The 22,614-nt window shown below is 40.2% G+C and overlaps 2 protein-coding genes across 4 annotated transcripts in view; both read left to right on the top strand.

Annotated features, from left to right (window-relative positions):
- LOC141399722 (uncharacterized) overlaps positions 1–22,614 on the top strand; it is a 69,155-nt gene that overhangs the window by 30,101 nt on the left and 16,440 nt on the right. Inside the window, exons 1-4 of one of the 3 annotated variants that reach the window (XM_073978949.1) lie at positions 16,043–16,736; positions 16,831–16,965; positions 17,034–17,649; positions 17,719–18,145. In XM_073978949.1, the coding sequence (XP_073835050.1) occupies positions 17,518–17,649; positions 17,719–18,145 (559 nt within the window). In that variant the 5' untranslated portion in view covers positions 16,043–16,736; positions 16,831–16,965; positions 17,034–17,517. Of the gene's footprint in view, positions 1–16,042; positions 16,966–17,015; positions 17,650–17,718; positions 18,146–22,614 lie in introns of those variants that run through there. The other 2 variants (XM_073978958.1, XM_073978966.1) reach the window with 2 other exon arrangements.
- On the top strand, positions 486–3,774 carry Son (Son RNA binding protein). The gene is made up of 2 exons (XM_073978292.1): positions 486–2,822; positions 2,885–3,774. The coding sequence occupies exons 1-2, from the start codon at positions 687–689 to the stop codon at positions 3,539–3,541; spliced, it is 2,793 nt and encodes a 930-aa protein (XP_073834393.1). The 5' UTR covers positions 486–686; the 3' UTR covers positions 3,542–3,774.

Here is a 22,614-nt window from a genome sequence, read left to right on the forward strand (position 1 = left end):
AAAAAACGTGAAAAAAGCTGGAAGAAATGTCAAAGTCGGTGTACCAGCCAATCAGACGCCGGCATCCATGTTACTATTTTTTACACGCTCAAATTTGTCGAGTAAAAAGTTTTGAAGGAGAGCGTCATTCAACGCCATTTTTGTTTAAAGAGAAGTGAACATTTTACAACTTTTTGTGTACGGGAACGGGGTTTCGGGTAAAATGTGTAAAAGTCGTAAAAATTGTAAAAACTTTTTAGTTCTGGAACAAAGCTATTTATTTCCTCGGTAAGTGGTATAAACTAATGCTTTGGCAGCCCTATTTGCGGTATGCCAACTAAACACATCTCTGTTATTTTGACAGTGTCAGCTGTTTTCGCGCAAAAACCAGCACTTGTGAGCCCTACCCGGTAATTCTGTTTTGATTCTGCTCCTTCCGATCTTGTGTGCCCTGGCTGTGCACCAGTGTTTTTGTCTTAATTTTGATCTTTATCATCCATTTTCCCATTCTCCTCCGTTTCTTCTTTTACGGCGGTGGTTTTTGAGGTTGGCACTGTAATCTGGTATGGCGTGTTGGTTCCAAACAAATAATTATTTAAGAAAAAAGTGAAAAAATCAAAAGGAATATTTAAAGAAAGCTTTGAATGTGTAAAGCTTAAAGTGGCCTATCAATTTCAACAAATTCTAAATGCAAAAACTGATGAAAAATGGCACAAGAATCTAAAGCCTCTAGCGACGATACCGATACCAAGGATGCTTCAGCGAGCATCGTTGAGGCAATTATAAAAAAGGAAAAAGTTGATCCAGAAATTGAAAAAAAGATCCAGGAGCTTAAGGAGGGCAAGTCGTCAACGATGGAAAACAAACCAAAAAGCAATGATGGTGATAGTCAAAGTTCCGAAGATGATGAAGAAGATAGCTCTGACGAAGAAACTGAGGAGGGTGAAGAGGATGAAAAGAAAAACATTGAACCTGTAAAAAGTTCTAACGAAATTTTGGAAGAACTTTTTAAGGTGTTCAATGCAAAACCGCCCGAGGAGTTGTTGGACGATAAGAATTTAATAGAGAAATCTATGAAACGTAAAAAGGACAAGAAAAAGAAACACAAGAAGGGCAAATCCGGAGATGATCACACCGAATCGGAGGGTGAAATAAAAGAAGATGGATCTGAGGGAAAGAAAAAACACAAAAAGAAAAAGAAACATAAACACAAACATAAAAGTGAGGATAAAACAAAATCCAAAAAGAAAAGTAAGGATCCGGATAAAGTTAAAATAAAGGAAGAGGAAAAAGAAAAATCCTCCTCAGATAAGAAGAAATCGTCAAAAGACAAGGATAAGCATGATAAAGATGACAAGGCGGCTAAGGACACATCCAAACACTCGCATCGTGGTGGCAGCAGTGAGGATAAGGATAAGCATAGAAGGGATTCCTTGGAAAAACGTGAAAAACGACACCACGATAAAGATCACGAGGAGTCTAGTAAACGTCGTAAGACTGACGAAAAAGAATCAAAGGTGAATCCATTTTATAGTTCATCAAAAGATAAGGATAGACATTATGACAAGGATAAGTCCGATGTGGTAAAAATTAAATCTGAACCTGTGGAGAAGAGCAGCAGAAAGGGCAAAGAAGATGGTGAAATATCGGAAATATCACTGTCTGATGAGGAGGAATATTTGGAGGAGAAAAGGGGAGACAAATACAAAAGGCACAACAGCTTCTATGATGGTGCAAAGCGTAGCCGAAGTCGAGATGGTGATAGGCATTATTCAAAGGAACGTTATCGGGATAGAGATAGAGGAGGGGATCGTGATAGTTATCGTCGTGGGGCTAGAAATTACTCACATCGCTCCAGATCAAGATCACGTTCCCGGGATCTGGGTATCGATAAGAAACGGCTTTTGGAAATTGCTCGCAAAAATGCCATTAGCATGTTCAAGCGTGGCAATTTGCCCGGCTGTGCTAACATGACTGAAGATGTTAAGGATAAGGTGTTGTTGAAAATGCGTTACGGCGGTCGTACGGTAGAAGATTTAACAGAATTCTGCAAGAAAATCTCCAATGGAGAACATCTTTCCGAGCTGAGTTCAGATGAAGGTTCCGATATTGATAAGTCGGGTAATGCCAAAGCTTTTCATCATCCCTTCCAAATCAAGGAACGCGAGCCAATTGTAATGCACATACGCAACTCCAAACCCATTGTACCGGCCCCGGTCAAAACAGATGAGCAAACCAAAAACATTACAATGCAATTTCCTGTGTCTTCGGGTCAGCAACATCGTATGACCGAGGCCTGGATTCCAGTGGAGCCCAAGGAAAAGTTGCTACCACTGCCAGCCTTGCCGGCGGCGACGCAATCAACGACAATATTTAAGACTGCGGTGGCTAAAAATGCTCTGGGAAAACCTTTGCCTAAGGAGAGTGAACAGGAGCCGGCATTTAAGCCAGTGGAAAGTGCTGGCACCACCGTAAATGCTAATGCTGCACAGAGTGCTGAAAATCCTACGGTCGCCTCAACGGTTCCATCTACGGCGATAGTTCCTTCGCCCCAAGTTGTGGCTGGGGTGTCGCCAGTTCCTCCACCCTATTTATATGGGCAAGCCACTCAACAACCATTGGCGGCGGTCGTGCCAACACCAGTACCCCCTGTTACCGCAGCATTACCAGTGCCAACAATGATGCCCCAACCTGTTGCACCACCCAGTTTCACACCTGATGTGCCTGTTCCCTCCTCCACCAACGGCGCCAATTCCATTTCCGTGTTCCCCGAACCCCCAAGCACACCAATGGATGTTTCGGCAATTATTTCCAAAAGGCTAAATGCCATGAGAAGACTGCAGGTAGGAGTCACAAGAAATCCAATTTATTTAAATCAAAAAATAAATAATTTCGTTTTTTTCAGGAAAATCCCATGGATTCTGAGGCCATTAAAATGATGTATAATTCCCAAAAAGAAATGACCACATGGGCTGCCTCCAAACATTTGCCAGGGCAATTTACGGGTAGCACAGGTGTCAATGTCCTCAAACCCAATCAACTGCATTCGGGGCCCCACCATTGGGCGAGACGTGATCAATTGACCTCAACCAAACCGGTTACCGGGGGCATGGGTATGCATTTGCTGCAGAAAATGGGTTGGAAGCCGGGAGAAGGTCTTGGTCGTGAAAAAAATGGTTCCCTACAACCCTTGCTGTTGGATGTAAAACTCGATAAACGAGGTCTAGTTGCCCAAGAGGACATACGGCCACATAAGTCAAAGAGAGGTGGTGGAGGAGGTCGTGGTGGTAATGGTGGTCCCATACAACAACCTATTGAAAATCTACAAAATAAACATCCCGTTTGTCTGCTCAATGAAATTACCACAAAATATAAATGGACCCCGCCACTCTATACAGTGGTCCAAGAAAATGGTCCCTCGCATAGCCGCATGTTCTTGTTTTCGGTGCAAGTTAATGATCGGACCTTTACCCCCTCGAAACTCTGCAATACCAAGAAAGAAGCTAAATTCCAGGCAGCCAAATTGTGTCTGCAAGAAATGGGTATTCTACCGCCAGATTAAAGTGTCCATGTGTGCTCTCTCACTCTTTCTTTCTACCCCTTCTACCGACTACTATTATTTTAGTAGCAGCGAAAATTTTGTCTGTTTCTCAGTCTATAGTTTTGATTTTTTAGTATGTAGTTAGTATATAATAATTATACATACTTTATATACGTATATAACTAGTATTATGTGTAGTTGTGTAAATACGATATAAGCCCATGAATAAATATAATAATTTATTCAACCACAAAGTGAGGATATGATTTATTTGTTGTTGTTGTTGTTGTAACAGCGTTTTTGTTATGTTTATATGTTCGTTGCTCTGTTCAATCTGGCTCTGGGTCTATCTCCAGTTCCAGAAAAGTGGCTGCTTCGATGGGATGTAGCCACAGATCCACAGGAGTTAGATGGGTAGGTTTGGCGGGGCAGTTAAAAAGGTGTTGTGTGTCGTGCGGGCCCATGCCGCATACTGGGCATATGTCTTGCACCGCGCGATCGATTTCCGCCCAATACGAATTTAGGCGACTGCAATATCCCGAGCGTAGTTGAGCCAAAACTACTCTGGTTTGTCGTGGCAGCTGACGCTCCTCAGCTGCGATAGATGGAGGATGTACTCTGAGTACTTTATTCAGACTATTATAATTGCTTAAGGCCTTGGCAACTGCGTCCGTGTGAATGCTATTCAATCCTGCTTGATATGCTTGTTGATCTAGGGGTTCTCTCCTGTATCGTTGGACCTCTCCCTCTAGAGCATGGATATCCTTCCTGATCTCCCTAAATGGGCCGGGCCTACCCACAAGATGGTGATTGGGATGGCTCACACGATAACATCCAAGCAGGTACTGCAACGAAAGCATCTCATTGTGTTGCTTTAAAGGAAGAATTTTTGCCTCCTCATGTAGGTGGTCCACTGAAGATTTGAGGAGGCACCCTATCGCTGTTCTCAGGGCGGCATTCTGGCAAGTTTGAATCTTTTTCCAGTTCGAATCACACAATCTCGGGGACCAGACTGGAGCCGCATAGCTTACCACAGACCGACCTATCGCGTTATACGTGGCCAACGAGGTTTCTTTATCTGCACCCCAAGTGCTGCCGGCCAGGGACTTGAGCACCTTGTTCCTACTTTTCAGTTTGTCGCAGATAGCTGCGGCGTGTGCGCACTACTTGAATGTAGTGTCGAATGTGACCCCTAGAATTTTGGGGCAGTTTGTGGTCGGAATTCTGCTACGGTCGACCACGACATTCAACTCACGTGCAAACTGCGCTATTCATGTGGTGAACAGAGTGGCTGTTGATTTTGTGGCGGAAGTCTGCATATTCCTCGAATGGAAAAAGGTGGTAAGATCGGTTAAATAGTTGTTCAGTCTCTCACAGATGTCATCAGGATAGGTACCTGACGCCATGATCGTGCAATCATCCGCATACGTTGCGATCTCGATGCCGTCTGGAGAAGGGGTAATGCAGGAGAGGTAGAGGTTAAACAGTTACGGAGATATCACCCCACCTTGTGGAACTCCCTGTTTCACTCTACGGGGTTTGGACTTCTTGTTCCTGAATTCCACGTAGGACTCGTGTCTATATAATTGTCTATCCAATTTCAAGCTTGGATGGTTGTCTGCTCAATGTCCTCAAACAGCGTGGAGTGCTTGACTGTATCAAAGGTTTTTTATAAGTCAAGCGCCACCATCTTGTTCTATCGCACGGCCGTCTCTGGTTGAGTCCTTGACAAATATATGTGGTAATGGCGTGCAGCGCAGTTGTCGTGCTTTGCTGCTTACGGAATCCATGCTGATGATCGGCAACTTGATAGCTATTTCTGATACTGGGGAGGACTAACGCCTCAAGGGTCTTTGCTACGGGCGACAAAAGCGAAATCGGCCTGTACGATTCACTTTTGCTGGCATCCTTGCCGGGCTTCCGTAGTGGGACCACCCTGCCATTTTCCAGACTTCGGCAACAATGAGGGTGGATAGCGACAAGTTGAGAACTTTAGTGAGATACTCCACTCCCGGCTCATCCAGCTGCTTCAGCATTACCATGGAGATTCCATCAGGGCCCAACGTGTTGGGCCATTTAGCGTTCCTAATGGCATTGGCAACATCACCCATTGTAAACTGTGGTGTTTCCTCCTCGGCAGGAAGAGATCTGATGCGACGTAATACTCTTCTCTTCGTCCTGTCACTCTCGGGGTGCTCGACAAACTGTTGATTGAAATAACTTGCTCACCTCTTCGGGTCAGTCAACGTAACGTCGCCAAACGTGACTGAGGTCCTATCTTCCCTTCTTACAGGGTTCGCTGTTGTCATGCTATGCTGCTTAAGGAACCCATGCTGATGATTGGCAACTGGATAAGTATTTCCCACGCTGGGGAGGATTAAAGTCTGAAAGGTCTTTGCTACGGGCGAAATTGGTCTGTACGATTCCGCTTTGCTGTCATCCTTGCCTGGCTTTAGCAGCAGATCCACGTTGCTTATTTTCAAGACATCGGGAACAATGTACATGGTTAGCGACAGGTTGAGAACTTTGGTGAGATACCCTACTCCCGGCTCATTCAGCATTACCATGGAGATTCCATCAGGGCTCAACGCTTTGAATTAATTAGCGTTCCTGCTAACATCCGCAATATCATCCATTATGAATTGTGGTGGTTCCACTTGGGCAGGAAGATATCTAATGCGACGTAGTACTCTTCTCTTTTCCCTGTCTCTCTTCGCCTTGATACTCGCGGGGTGCTCGACAAACTGTAGATTGAAATAACTTGGGCACCTCTTCAGATCAGTCAGTGTATCGTCGCCAAACGTGTCTTTGGTCCGATCTTCCTTCTTTTCAGGGTTTGCAAGTGACTTAGGGGTCGATTATGGATAGCAACCCAACTCCAGTTGCGTTGCGGACAGCTAATTTCAAAATAGAAAATCCCGTTTCTGCATTGAAATTCATACTTTTTTACAATTAAATTAATATCTGAAGGTTCAAAACAATGATGTTGAATGAATTTCATAAAAATTTCTGTCATTTCACTCATTTTAATTGTATGATTTTCTCATCTGGCAACGCAACTTCAACTGTAGTTGCAATCCATAATCGACCCCTTAGTCGTTGCCCACAATTCACTTATTTCGTCAATGTTAAAACTCTTCACCGACCAACCTCTTAACTTCTAGTTTCACCTCCCTGACTCTGAGGTCCTTTCTGCTACCCGAACATCACAAGGGTTGGGCAGATCTCTAATGCGATGATTGGTAAACTCTTTGAATCTAGGCCAATTAGCTTTCCCATGATTGATTAAAGTCTGGCGTAAAGATGTGATGAAATCGGGCGGTCTGCTGATGGAGACAAACAAGAGAAACAGGTTACCAGGTGACGCCATTTATTTATTTTATTTATTTATGATGATCACTAAAGTTCCCTAAGACCAGGCCGCTAAAAATCTGTAGAAAGCTGAGGATGATTGTCGCCTTGAATCCTTCTAAAATATTTATGACCTGTTTCTCTAAGACGATTCACATTCAAATTCGTTCGAATTACTACCAAACTCCTGTTGTTTCAGGATATGTTTGTGTGATTGAAAATAAAACAAATTCGAATATTTTTCAAAGAACAGATGTTTAAGTTAGATTTGTGCTAAATATTCCTTTTGTAGACCCCTGTTTTGGTCTTTAAATGTTCGTTGAAATGTATGCGCTACGGTTGATTGCAACCTTGTGCTAGCGCATTTGACATTTCAATGAGTAATTAATAATCAGTTTGTTTTGCCGCTTCCTTTAAACATCAAGAGTATCTCCCTGTCAGTCGGACAGACAGCACGCAATATCGTTTGCAAGGCACATATCGTTGTGCATAGAAAGGGCATATCGTTGCCAAAGGTAATATTGTTTACCACCAGCAACTAAATCAATAAAGCATTTTGCTATTATTATTAAGAAAACTCTTGTGTTTTATTTATCTTTTATTTGCATAAACCCCCACATACGGTCCACTGCTCTACGCATTCGGCGTCTGGCACCCATCGGCGGAGCCCCTCTGAGCTAAACAACAGAAGTTTGGTAGTTGTTCGAACGAATTTGTATTCGAATAGTCTTAGTGAAACAGACCGTTAGAAAATCGAGTTTGATTGTCGTAATTGAGTCCTACTAAATTTTTTTAGAAAAGTGTGGTTGAATGAAGCCTTAGAATCCTCCTAAATTTTTTTGTAGAAAATAGACAATGATTTTCGCTTTTTAATCCGCCTAAAAATCGAGTTTGAATGTCGCCTTTGAGTCCTTTTAAAAAATCTTTAGCAACTCGAGGTTCCTCTTAAGAATCTATTGAAAATCGAGTTCGATTGTCGCCATTGAGTCCTCCTAAAAATCTTTAGCAAATCGAGGTTGATTGTCGCCTTTGAATCCTCCTTAAGATCGTTTAAAAATCGATCGGTTATGACTCAGCAAAAGCGGGCTATTGCTGGGCCTATAACCTGAGGTACATATATTTAGCGGCAGGATGACTGACTGCTACCCCCTTACATTCCACGTATGGGTAATTAGAGCCAGGCTCAAGCGAGATAGGTATGTACTGAACAGACTGATGCAATAGAAAAGCTAACCCTCCACCTCCACTTTTGGTGCGATCCTTCGTCAGAATGGTTAAACCGTCACAACGCTGCACCGCCGCAACCGTGATATTCTTCCGACTCACGAAGTCCACTATTTCCTCGACCTTACCTCCAAGTCCATAGCAAATAAATTCATAGGATGAGGATATTTAGCTGTCGGTATAGCAGACTGATTGGTTTCTACTTGTTATACCTAATAAGATTGTTTCAAGCAGTAGCTAAATCGACGACCCAATTGAGTAGTTTTAACCTAGCGTCCACTTTGGATGAGAAGATATATTCTGGATTTTTCGAATCTATTGTATTCAAATATCACCATTATATCACAGAAGTTAGGCCGTCAGTGAATTATATTTTGATAAACAAGTCCAAAGTCCTTCAAATATTTGTCATCAACACTTTCTCCGGGTATTTTGTCCATAGTTCAACGCCTTCTATCTAGAAAAAACTCGGACATATTTCGTTAATAAACATTGGATTTCTAGGGCCTTTATCTGGTCTTCTATCCAAAACATTTATAAAAACATTAAATATTTCCTTACGCCTGAAAGTATGCAACACATTTGTTTTCTGGAATTCAAGTTTAAGTTTATATTTATTGAGTCTTTTTTATGACAATGAACATAAATGAATTAGATACATAATATGAAAAACTTATGACTATAATGTATTATCGTAATGACATGACAGAAATTTCAGCACCTAGCTTTTACATAAAAAGTGAAATTAAATGTGGATATACACAATTTGAAGTTACATACGTCCTTGCTCCTGAGACTAATACAATAAAAAGGGATAAAGTATCCAGAGTTTATGAACTTAAAACTAAATAACACCAAAACGAAAAAGAAAAGAAATAAGGAAAAAATAAAAACAGACAAAAAAGTAGGTAAATCAGTAACTACCCACGGTGTGTGCCGACCAGTGCCTTCTCATAAAAGGCGGTAATATTCGCTTCAGACTCGTTTTTATACCCCATGGGTGATAAATAGTTTGAGTTATACCAACCAATGTTTGCTTGACTGTTAAGTGCTTCAACCATATCCACATTTTCATGAAACTCTAACCTTGCATTGAACTTATCTAAGATCGTACAAATGTAGTTGGACATCCGCTTTATCTTGGAATTTGCACAAATAAAATTATTTGAATACCTCTTATTGGTACACATAAAATTTTTTCCGATACAAAGTCTCAAAATTTTCCTTTCATATACCTCTAGTTCTTTCACAACAGTGGGTGATATACTGAACCAAATAGGAAAGGCATATAAAATAACAGGTCTTATACATGTCTTGTATAACATCAATTTTGTACTTGCTGGTAAAACCTTGTTGTTCAGAATTTTTAAAAATAAAAATCCCCTGAGCTTTTTTTAGCGTCTTTCTAGCATGAGAATTAAATTTAAAAAGTTTGTTGAACTCCACTCCCAAGTACGTAATTTTATCTTTAAACGGAATTTCAATGCCATCTAGAACTAGTTTCAAATCCTTACTTTCAGGAACTACAGAACGTTTACACTTTCATGATGCATTTCTAATGCAAATGGCTTCGCTCTTAGTAGTGTTTATTTTGATACCCCATTCATCGTAAAATTGTTTAACATTATGTAGGTATTGTGAGATGTTATTTGAAGCACAAACTGGTGACTCATGATGCGAGTACAAAAGGGAGTCGTCTGCGTACAAAATACCCGACGCGTTTTCTGGGCTATGAGGAAAATCATACATTAACATATTATATAAATGTGGCGCTAACACAGATCCCTGAGGGACACCAGATTTAACATTAGAAAGCTCAGAAATCTGGTTTTTATATAGAACGCAAAATTTTCTGTTTGTTAAAAAGCTCTTAAATAGCTTAATAACCTGAGGGCTGAATCCAATTCTTATCATTTTGGTCAATATCCTATAGTGGGAGGCATGATCAAATGTTTTCTCTACGTCTAGGGATACTGCAACTGTACACTTCTTTTCTCTAAGGTTCAACACAATGTCATTAGTGAATTTTGTCATTGCATCAACTGTGGAATGTCCTTTTTGAAAACCAAACTGTAAATTTGGTATGTAGGGTACATTGACTCCTACATCCATTTTAATGCGAACAATCATTTCAAAAAGTTTACCAAGATTTGATAACAAAGATATAGGTCTCAAATTAGATATATCATCACTATTAGATTTTTTCTTTTTTCTTTTCTTTCGAGACTTTCCAAGATGTTGGGAAATAGCCGTTAGAAATGCAGTTATTAAAGATAATGGTTAAAAATTCAAAAGCCTTTGTTGGAAGCTTACGAATTATGAAATTACAAATTGAGTCAAGACCGGACGATTTTTTGTTTTTAATAGTTGTGGCAACAGCTAGAACTTCATTTAAATTTGTTAGATTTTCACAACTTCCTAGATTTCTTGCATCTGAATCACTTGAAAATGTGTACAAATGTTGAGGGACATTTTCAATGAATCTGTTTACAAAATCTTCACTTACGGAAGGAAGGGAAGGAGAACTATTATATATGTTGGAAAAATAAGATTTCAAACGTGTGAGACATTCAGAATCATCACCTATTACAGCGCCATCTTCAACTAAATTATCTATTGGTTGGGACTTCCGATGACCAATAATCTTAAAAACTTCCCTATGTGCCTTTGGCCCCGGCTTAATTTTTTTAAGCTTATCTTTGAAGATCGTGATTTGCTCTAGTTCAACCTGTTTTTTAATCATTATACTCAAAAACTGTATCTGTTTCGATAATCCCAGATATTCCGGACTGCGTCTGTTGTTGGAGATACGATAAATCCGTTTAAGTTCTTTTTGCCAACTGTATTTAATTTTGTATAGATTTTTTATTCTTTCGGATATTAAAATTTTTTTTCCCCAATTCAATATTTTCTGAATGAAATTCAGAGACAGAATTTATCACGGATGTAAAATTATCTATATATTGATCGATTTCGTTGTTTGTCAAATTTTGATCAGTAGTCGGATAATGGTTCAAAATACCTTGGGTCACGTCATATTTGAAATCAATCCAATTCGTATTTTCGTAACTAACAAAACTAGGTACTGGAATTCAATTAAAAAGCTTATTTCATTTATAGAAAATTTCTGAAGTGAATTGCGGTGTTCCGCAAGGCTCAATTTTAGCACCGCATTTTTACAACATATATATAAACGATTTTCCGCATCGTTTCCAGGATTGTCAGAAAATTTTGTATCAAAACAAAAACCATATGATTTTGTAAGTAAGAGATAGAATGTGTTCGCTTTATATGCAAACACATGCGATAAAAAGAGACAACAAGAGACCATTTGGCGAAAATTTCGACACTTTACATTACAAAAAAAAAATGCTTTGTTGTAGCAATTCGTCTATGTTTTTACCTAAGTAATTGTACCATGGGAGCCATACATTAGCACGGGTAGTATCAGCGTTTTGTATAGTGTTATTTTTGTTTGACGAGATGTGGCTTTATTTTAAATTGCTTACTTAAACCATAGTAGCATCTGTTGGCCAATACAATTCTTCTTCTTATTTCACAACTGATGTTGTTTGTGTTTATGGCAGTGCCGAGGTAGACGAAGTCTTTAACTACCTCAAAATTGTAGGTATCAACTTCCATAGTTGGTCCGAGCTCTATGGACGCTTTGCGCGTCGACACCATCAATTTGGTCTTTTCGCCGTTTACCGCCAGATCCACTTTCGCAGATTCTGCTTCGACCTTCCTTAAGGTATCAGTTACTTCGTTTACTGATCGTCCCATGATGTCTATGTCATCAGCATAAGCATGTAACATGTGGCTATTGGTGTAAATTGTGTCATTTCTTTTGACATTTGCATCTCGTATAACCTTTTCTAGTAGGATTTTGAAAAGATCACACGAAAGGCTGTCTCCTTGCCTGAAACCTCTTTTGGTAAAAAAATCTTCGGAGAGGTTCTTTCCTATTTTAACTAATGATCTTGTGTCAGGTAAAGTAATTTTACAAAGCCGAATGAGCTTTGCGGGGGGATTGGATCTGTGGTACCATCGTCTTCGCTACTATTGGATACCAGCAGATTGGAGAAATCCTGAGCACGCTATCTGTATCTGTTACCAGATTACCTTGCTGGTCTCTACAGGAGAATGTGCCTGTACCAAAGCCATCTGTTTGATGTTTCACTCTTTGGTAGAATTTTCGGACTTTATTCTGGCTCCTGTACATCTCGATTTTTTCACACTCCCGCTTTTCCATTTCTCTCTTTTTCTTGAGGAAGAGACGTTTCTCTTCTCTCCTTTTCTCCCGATATCTCTCTCGCGCGCTACGCGTTGCTTCTGATTGTAAAGTAGCTCTATATGCCGCATTTTTTCTTCGGTAGCAGCACGACACTCCTGATCATACCATGAATTCCTTGGTGGAGGCCTCTGGAATCCAAGTATGGATTTTGCGGCTGTTTGCATGGATTGGGCAATATTTTGCCATTGTGTAGTTATGTTATCGGGACAAGGAGTGCTCGCATTAAGCAATTGGGCTAGTTGAGTGGAATATGCTGTGGCTATCTGTTGTGTTTGCAGCCTATCGATGTCCAACTTCCGCGTTGTGTCTGTTCGTGCTTTATTTGCAACGTTTAGACGGGTACGTACCTTTGCTGCAACAAAGTAGTGGTCCGAATCAATGTTTGCGCCTCGGAACGATCGTACATCCAACACGCTCGATGAATGTCTTCCATCTATCACAACATGATCAATTTGATTACTTGTTCTTTGATCTGGAGACAGCCAGGTGCCCTTATGAATATCGAGATGATTAAATCTGGTACTGCCAACTACCATGTTTTTTGCAGCTGCAAAGTCTATCAGCCTCATACCATTGTCAGATGTTTCACTGTGGAGACTGAATTTCCCGACTGTTGGGCCAAAGATATTCTCCTTTCCAATTTTGGCATTAATCAATGAATGATTTTAATGTCATGGGCAAGGCAACGGTCATATGTTTCTTCTAAGCGCTCGTAAAATATATCTTTGGTCTGGCGCTAATAAAGCTGATGTTGAAGAATTTAGCTTTTATTCGAATTGCAGCAAGTCTTTCATTCACTGGATACCAGATGTTTTAGTCTCCGACTAACTACGAATCCGCAACCAAACGCATGCTTTACGTCATGACAGCTGTAATACAGTGCATCACCTTTAGGTGTTGTTGTGACGCCTTTCCCAATCCATCGTATTTCTTGTACTTTTCAAGTACGTCTGCCAATGCGAAGACTGCACCTTCTCTATAAAGATTGCGAACATTCCAGGTGCAGATTCGCAGATCATGGTCCTTAAAACGTTTGCGGGTTTCGCCAACTTTAGAGGGGTTTGTTTTTCTTTTCTTTCGTTTTTTCATAGTAGGCTGTTTTTTCTAAGGGAGGGTTACTAACCCGACGCCCAAACCCAAGTTTTTAACGTTCTTATGGGTGAACGCGCGGCACATGTTAGCTCACTACCTTTAACGGGTGTTAAAGGCAGTTCCCCAGGTAACACCACGGGGAGGTCAGTGTCCACTTGAGATGAAAGAGGGACCAAGATAAATCCTGGGCTTTGCCATGTTAAAACCGGTCAGGACCGTTCCTTGGTATCTTCCATTCCCTACGCCACCCCCAATTTTATTATATGCGTTTCCAATTTGGTTCGGTATATCGCCAACGGTTATGAATGAATTTTCTATGTTTGAAAGTAAAATTTCACGTTTGTCTGTAAACCGAAATTTCCATTCACTTAATAGACGATACAGCAATTGTTTTATCCACGAAAAAAACAAATGTTGTACCCCTTCCTATGTATGCAATGAATAGGATAGCAAATTTTATTTCCCGTCTATAGCTTTCACCAAACCCGCTCATCGCAAATATCTTGGCTAATCAGATAGCTTTCAATTGGTCTAACATGTACTATATTTCACCTCTTGGACTTACAGAGGCGGATTTGGAAGCAAATTCACCATTTGGCTTACCAAATTATTATTTAAAGGCATTGACAGGCACCCATAGGGGTTAATAGCTAGTTATATGTTAATACACTCTTTGAATTCTCTTAGATTTAAGGATTAATTTTAAGATTTAGTTTGTAAGTCATAGTTTTTAAGTCTAATTTTTGGGAAAGAACTCTCCTTGTTCTGTTAACACCGGGAGCAAGCGTTTTCTTTTTTATTGTAAAGATATATTTTGATTGTTTAACTGCTGATTTTAATAACATGGGTTATGTTTGGTTTACATTCGGCGTCGTTTCGTGATTTCGAAGGCGTTTCGTGATTTCGCGCGGAATCAAGTTAAATTTATCATGATTTCGCATACAAAAATGAAATCATCTCATTTCGTGATTTCAGCGAAATCAACATCGAAATCACAGTACACATGATATACAACCCTGGTTTTGCCTAAAAAAAGTACCAAAAGTTGCAACACTTTTCACGTATCATAATAAATAAGGTAGATGGTCAATTGCTGCAACAAAAAATGTTAGTATAAACATTTGTAAACAATGTGACAAAATTATTAAATTACTTTGTTACAATCATGGCAGAACTACCAGGTAGTGGTATCACACCAGCTGATCGAATATGAAAAGTCAAATCCCTTTATAAAAAAATTATTTTTGTTGTAATTTCCCCAACAACTTAAAGAAAGTTTTGACATAACATATTCAAAATTTTACGATGCCACTACCTGGGTAATTGTTCCATGGTTACAATGCTATTTTTATTGTGTTCCCGTACTTTTTTAATGACAATGTTAGAAAAAAGAGCGAATTGTCAAAAATTGCTTCCTCATACAAATGACGGAAATTGCAGAAACTCCTGCATAAATGTAAAAAATCAACGTATCAGCTATCATATTAGATGCAAATGAAAATACTTGCTGCTAGTTTCTACTAGGCCAAAATTGTATGGCAGAAAACAGGAGAAGAAGGTGTTATTCGGCGCTATTTTTGTTTAAAGAGAAGTGCAAGTCTTGCTACATTTCGGAGTACGGGAACGCATTTTTAGCACTAAATGGGAAAACTACTGCATAGGAACAAGAATAATGTATTTGGAAACATAATGAACACGAATAATCCCATTTATTGGTTCTGAGCACAACTTTTATCTATCAAAATTTATTATTATGATGTATCAACGATAAAATCATTTTTTTTATTTTTCATTTGTTAGAATTAATACAATATATAGATAATTTTACGATAATTTTCCAAATAAAGTTGTAAAGTTCTAAATTTTTATTTTTGATGATTAATTCAATTTACAACAACTTGTGAAAATTCATGTTCGATCAGCTGCGCATATGCATCTACTTTGATCATTGTGATATGTTTCAAATCAACAAAAAATGAGTGTGAACACCGGGGTGTATTTCAGGATTTCGTGAAATCCAGTGGATTTTGGAGCGCTAGTGTAAACTTGGCATTATATTCTTTTTATCAGTCATTAAAATAATACATTCCAGTTTTAAGTACCTCCTTTATAACGTTTCAAATACCTTGATTTTGTTAAAAAGTCTCAATAAAAAATAAACTTAAACTTAAAAAACTTATAGAAATTTTTTTATTTCTACAAAAGTGCTTTTAAATTTATTCTATCTATAGAGAACCCACTTGCGATCTTATAGAATAGTTTTGGGGCCTTCAGCAGGCATTCTATCTAAAAAAAGTTTAAAAAAATCGTTATATTTATGAAAAATTTAAACATTTTTCAATGTTTTTTAATGTTTAATTTATTTACACCTAAAAGTATGCAACACATTTAGATTGTCATTTCAGTAACCTAAACATTTCCTGTGGGGAAACAAATTGGTTTCAAATCGTTTTATTCATGAAAGTCGGACAATTTTTCCCCATTAATGTTTGCCTACGCCTAAAAATATGCAACACATTTCTACTGCCATTTCACTAACCTTAACCCATTGTGCCGTCAATGAATGTTGTGAGAAAGTGTTTCTTTTGATATGATAACATTGATTGTGCCTTTCTTGTATTTACAAAACCTTTCACTTAATTTGTGCGGGGATGTGCGTGTGTGTGAGTTTGTTTATGTTTTTAATTTCTATTATTTGTTGTTCGTCCCTGTTTCTTTTTTTGCAAAATATGTAATGCGCAAATGCCAGAAAAATGTAAACAAACAACAACATGTGAGAATAACACAAGATAGACGACTACGAACGATATGGGGACATAGGGCATAATAAGAAACTCAGCTGAGATTTGTTGTTTTTTCTCTGTTTTTTTAGTTGTGAACCTTGTAAAACTATTGTGTGCCAAAGGCATTTTTATGCTTGAGTAAAAGTTGTGCGTTGCTTGCAATCCTTTTTGGCAAATACAAGGTGCCAGGTTTTTTAACCCCTTTTTAATGGGTGTGCAACAACAAGAACAATAGCTTGTTGTTGTCATAGTAGTTTTAGCAAGTGCATTGTAACACTTGTACCTTGTATTTGACAACGACTTGACATGGCTTGTCGTTGAATTTTCTTTTCGTCTCGGTCGCCTGAGTCTAACGGCAATTGTGTACAAGAGAGAGGGAGAGTACCAAAAAATCAACAACATCTAATGCAAAACAAAACTGTGAAGGTCGTCTGTTAACCATTGCAAATGGCTTTGGGTGCTGCTGCTGCTGGTGAGTGTGTCTGTGCATGCCTTGTGTGTGTGCCTAATTGTGTTTTGTTGGGGCAAAATCTTAATGTGTACTCAACCTAATAACATTGGAGCAGGATGATTGTTGAGTGAGCAGACAAACAGTTACTCTCACTTACAATTTAACTTCTCTGTGGAAAGTAGGAGCCTGGCTGGCATATAAACAAAAACAGAGAACCGAAGGAAATTAGTTTGACCGAGAGTTTCATGTTGTACGTAGGCATAAAAAGTGTGTTACTGTTATTACGATTTATGTTTAAAGTTGTATTTTTCTTCCTAGTCTTCTTCGTGGGATTTTAAAACAAACATAAAAGCCGATGCCGACTACACATGTACGCATAACATAATTTTGTTTGGCCTAGCATACGAGCCTGGCAGGCTGTTGGTCGTTGTTTTTCTGTGATGATGGCTCTTTGGCACAGAAAAGAAGGACGACGACTACAGCAACAACAACCACAACAAACAACTTTGAACAGTTTTAATGAAATAAAGATTTTTTGGGAGAATTTAACATCAGTTGCCAATTGGAACTCGTCTAAGAAGGATGTCAACTGTGAAGGAGTGCCGCCATCAGTGTTAAAGCAAAAATAACTATTTGGGTTGTTTGTGTGTGTATGTGTTTGCCTAAATGGATGTTGGGCAAAATTCTGTGTGTTTGGAAGAAAATTAAGAAAATTGCAAAACAAAAGGAGAACAGATATTAAATATTTAATTAAGTGCAAACAAAAGGGAAGGACGGACCAGATTTAATCACCTTCATCATCATGGAAACATGTCGCACTTGTGCCAGGTGTGATTTTGATAATCCCACACAATGGTTGGATTTATTTAATGTCCAGCACTGGAAACCCGAAACAGAACGTATACACATTGTCCTCAGCAGTTGGAAAATTAAGGTACCTAGCCAACCAACAAAGCCTTTTTCTGACTTTAGAAAATAATCCCAAAAAATCTCTTTTCCTCAGATATCCTGCAATGATGGTTTACCCCAAAAGATATGCACTGATTGCTTTTCCAAATTTTGTACTGTTGCGGAATTTCGTTTACAATGCCTGGAGGCCCAACAAATTTTAAGCAATATATTTGATAAAATCGATACCCAGAGTATTCATGATGAAGATGAAGCAGTAGGAAAGGGAGGAGGTGGAGAACACAGAGAAGTGTTATACGAGGGCTATGAACAACAGCACTCCACCATTGATGGAGGCAAAGTAGAAGAGGATAAGAATGATTTAACAACCACATTAGCCACACAAAGTGTTACAAATACTGCATTAGCGCCAACAACAACAATAACAGCAGCAACATCCTTAGCAACCATTGTTGTTACTCCTTCTCCAGCACAAGGCATAGTAGGAGATATACTCAAAACTTGTAATAGTAGTAATATAGGTGAGTGAGTATTGAACAATAATAGAGAATTGGGGTTTCGACACCACTCTCCTCGGCTCCTCGGCAGATGCAAATTTTCCTTCTCGACGATTGTGTGAGTACGACAACAATGTCCAGAAAAACATCTAACTGACTGTGACAAATCATTGCCTTTAGAGAAGATGAGAGACTTCTCCTTTGCTGAACAAATGAATATATAAATGAAAAGGGAATATGCAATTAAGGTTTCTTGTGACGGAATCGGACTTGTTTGGCCACATCTGCCAGCCACACAGTCTGTAGTATAAACGGTTGACTTGTTTACAACCACAACGTGCCTCGTTGGACATCGTTAGAGTAAATGGTTCGTTCTCCTCTACAGTAGTATCTGAGAGCCAAACAAACACACACATACTCTCATCAAACAAATGAATCTATCACTCATTTCACTTCATTGTTTTGTTGTTGCGATTTGTTTGTGCTTTCATTTTGGGCATGTTTTTGTTTGTTTCATTTTGTTTTTAATTGAGGCAGGTCATTGGACTCTTGTATTGTTGATTTTTAGTTTTGTCAAAAACAACGTCACCCACACAACCTCCTCTTCTTCTTGTCTCCATCCTCCTATCGCAGAAATTTTTATGTGTGTTTTTAAGTACCACCACAACAAACATTTTGCAATTGCCATTAGTTAAAAGCCATTTAGACTTCCGGGAACATTTGTTGGCTTGATTGGTTGTGTCGCAGCCAACAATCACAACAAAACAGGCCGTATCCTGTTGAGACCCATTTATGTGGTAATTTTATTGATTTGTTTCCACTTTTATGGGACTTTTTAATTAGCAAATGGTTGTTGGGTGGTTGTGTTAGTGCGGAAAGCAAATGGGCACTTAAACGGGAAAGAGTTGAACGAAAAGTTTTATCCCCAATGCATGGGGAGCGTATGGTTGACAAAAATAAAGCAGTTAGTACAATATGGCGTATGATGCAAATTAGCAATAAAAGGGTGAATAGGGTTTTCTATAAGAATAAGGGCCATTATTATATGTTTTTTTACAATTGGTTGGATTTAGATACGCAAAATAAACCAATTTGGAGGCATTAAAAATATAAGTTTCACATTAAAAGTTAAGGACAAGAAGGTGCTCCTGGAAATTTAATCAACACTTTTAACTTTAAGTTAACCGGAACGGTATAAATATGTTCGTAAAATCCAAAAATTTACAAAAGAAGACTTGTAATAATGGGGGTATAGGGTTTGAAGGCGTGTATTGTCACAGGTGGCTTGGTTGCGTGTGGTTGGAGCGCTTGCTTGGGCGCTCTGTTACGTTTGTGCAGTAGGGAAAGTAAGTCTTGGCTAGGCAATACAGAGTTTCTAGATCCGAGTTTATCCATGTACCATCTTCCCGTTTGACACTTCCGATGGATTTGGGATCCTAATTGATTTCGCTGTTGTACTTATTGAAAGGAACCTTATAGTTCCCCCAATCTCTGGAAAACTTCCTTTTTGGCTTCGTTGTTGTTAAAGCGGTCCAATGTGGCTGTGTAACCGCCGATCTACTGGAGTTAGTTGAGTAGGTTTGGCAGGGCTGTTGAAAAAGTGCAGTATGTCGAGCGGACATGTGCCGCATGCCGGGCAGATGATTTACGGTTTTGCATAGATCCTTCCCCTATAGGAATTCAGGCGGCAGCACGACGGTTCGTCGTGGCAGTTGACGCTTTTCAGCTGCGATAAATGAGGAATCTTCTCCGAGGACAGCATAAACACGATATTTGTTTATGGCATCAGCGACTGCATCCGTGTGGATGTTATTTAAACCTGCTTGATGGGCTTATTGATCTAGAGTTTGTCTCTTTTAACGTTCGACTTCTCTTTCTAGATCACGTTAATAGTCCATTGAAGATATGAGGAGGCACACTGTTGCCTTTCTCAGGGCGGCATTGAATATTTTTCCTTTGCATTGCACTTATACTCGCGGGTCAAACTGGCTTGATTGGCCGAGTTTCAAAGAGTTCACCAATCACCGCTTCAGAGAACTGCCCAATCCTTCTAATGTTCGGGTAGCGGAAAGGACGTTCCGAGACATTATCATTGCTGCAGCAGCTCGCCATATCCCTGCTGGTCGAATATCCGAAGTAAGACCAAACTTCCCAGCAGAGGCGACGGGATTAGCAAATGAGCGTGATGAGCTTCCTCGAGCTAACCCCAATGACCCCCGATTCAGGGAACTGACATTGGAGGTTAACAGGCTGGTCGGCGAGCATAAGCGGAACAAGTGGTTAAATCATCGGAAGAGTTGCAACATTGGAGCCGGTATAGGTGAATTGTGGGCAACGGTTAAGTCACTCTCGAACCCTGGAAGAATGGAAGATAGGACCTCAGTCACGTTTGGCGACGTTACGTTGACTGACCCGAAGAGGTGCGCAAGTTATTTCAACCGACAGTTTGTCGAGCACCCTGAGGGTGACAGGGCGAAGAGAAGAGTATTACTTCGCATCAGATCTCTTCCTGCCGAGGAGGAACTACCACAGTTTACAATGGATGATGTTGCCAATGCCATCAGGAACGCTAAATCATCCAAAGCGTTGGGCCCTGATGGAATCTCCATGGTAATGCTGAAGCAGCTGGATGAGCCGGGAGTGGGGTATCTCCCTTGAGGCCTTAGTCCTAGCCAATATCAGAGATAGCTATCAAGTTGCCTATCATCAGAATGGATTCAGACAACAGCGCTGCACGCCATTACCACATATATTTGTCAAGGACTCAACCAGAGACCGCCGTGTGATAGAACAGTGATGGTGGCGATTGACTTATCAAAAGCTTTTAATACAGTCAGGCACTCCACGATGTTTGAGGACATTGAGCAGACAACCCTCCGGCCAAGCTTGAAACGTTGGATAGTCAATTTTATGTGTGGACTCCAGTCGTACGTGGAATTCAGGAACAAGAAGTTTAAACCCAGTAGAGTGAAACAGGGAGTCCCCCAAGGTGGGGTGATATCTCCGAAACTCTTTTACGTCTACCTCTCCTGTATTCCGCCCCTCCAGACGGCATCGAGATCGTAACGTTTGCGGATGATTACAAGATCTTGGCGTCAGGTACCTTCCCTGATGACATATGTGAGAGACTGAACACCTACTTAACCGATTTTACCAGTTTTTTCCACTTGAAGAATATGCGGATTTCCGCCACAAAATCTACAGCCACTCTGTTCATCACATGGACAGCGCAGTTTGGACGAGAGTTGCGAAGGTAGCAGAATTCCGACCACAAACTGCCCCAAAATTTTAGGGGTCACATTCGACACTACATTAAAGTCATGCGCACACGCCACAGCTATCTGCGACAAATTGAAAAGCAGGAACAAGGTCCTCAAGTCCCTAGCCGGCAGCACTTGGGGTGCAGATTAAGAAACCTTGTTGACCACATATAACGCGATAGGTCGGTCCGTGGTAAGCTATGCGGCTCCAGTCTGGTCCCCGAGATTATGTGATACGAATTGGAAAAAGATTCAAACTTGTCAGAATGCCGCCCTGAGAACAGCAACAGGGTGCCCCCTCAAGTCTTTAGTGGACCATCTACATAAGGAGGCAAAGATTCTTCCAGTAAAGCAACATAATGATATGCTTTCGTTGCAATACTTGCTTGGGTGTTACCGTGAGAGCCATCCCAATCACCATCTGCTGTCTAGGCCCGTAGAGAGGGAGGTCCAACAATATAGGAGAGAAACCCTAGATCAACAGGCATATAGAGCAGGATTAAATAGTATTCCCACGGATGCAGTTGCTAAGGCTCTAAGCAAAAATTCTTATTAGGCGGAAATCGATCGCGCCGTGCGAGACATCTGCCCAGTAACGACATCTTTTCAACTGCCCCGCCAAACCTACTCATCTAACTCCAGTGGATCTGTGGCTACATCCCATCGAAGCAGCCATTTTCCTGGAACTGGAGATAGACCCAGAGCCAGATTGAACAGAAGAACGAACATACAAACATAATAGTAAACACTGTTACAACAACAACAACGCTCATGTGCTAATCCCGTCGCCTCTGCCGGGAAGTTTAGTGTCACTTCGGGTATTCGATCAGCAGGCTGCAGCAGTGATGATGTTTCGGAACGTCCGTTCTGCACGGGTTGCAAGGTGACGTCATTTGTCAGACCAGATGACACGATGGTTACATCTGGCGAACTGCGACACTCTTCACTAATTCTGGTAGAGGCGTCCTCATTGGTCGTGCAAAACGTAGAGCTATATACCTGCTCAACCAGCGATACACCCCTCTGGTCGTTTCCGAGGACCGAATGCCACAACTCATGATGAGCATTAAAGTCCCCCAAGGCCAGACTGTTATGAACTTCCAAAAGCGGGCCTATAATCTGGTGTACAACTATTTATAGGCGGGATGTATACGCTCGGCAATTCTTTGTACGGGTCAGGCTGTACCTCGTGACCTCAGTGTACACATGTTTGGCTTTGTTGTTGTAACAGGT

The sequence above is a fragment of the Musca autumnalis genome, unplaced genomic scaffold (genome assembly GCF_047663935.1).
Source record: "Musca autumnalis isolate F117 unplaced genomic scaffold, ASM4766393v1 scaffold_1, whole genome shotgun sequence".
In the NCBI taxonomy this organism is placed as follows: domain Eukaryota; kingdom Metazoa; phylum Arthropoda; class Insecta; order Diptera; family Muscidae; genus Musca; species Musca autumnalis.

Coding starts and splice junctions, on each gene's coding strand:
- Son (XM_073978292.1), top strand. CDS start 687: ATGGCACAAGAATCTAAAGCCTCTAGCGACGATACCGATACCAAGGAT. Junction 2,823..2,884: donor ATGCCATGAGAAGACTGCAG/GTAGGAGTCACA, acceptor CGTTTTTTTCAG/GAAAATCCCATGGATTCTGA.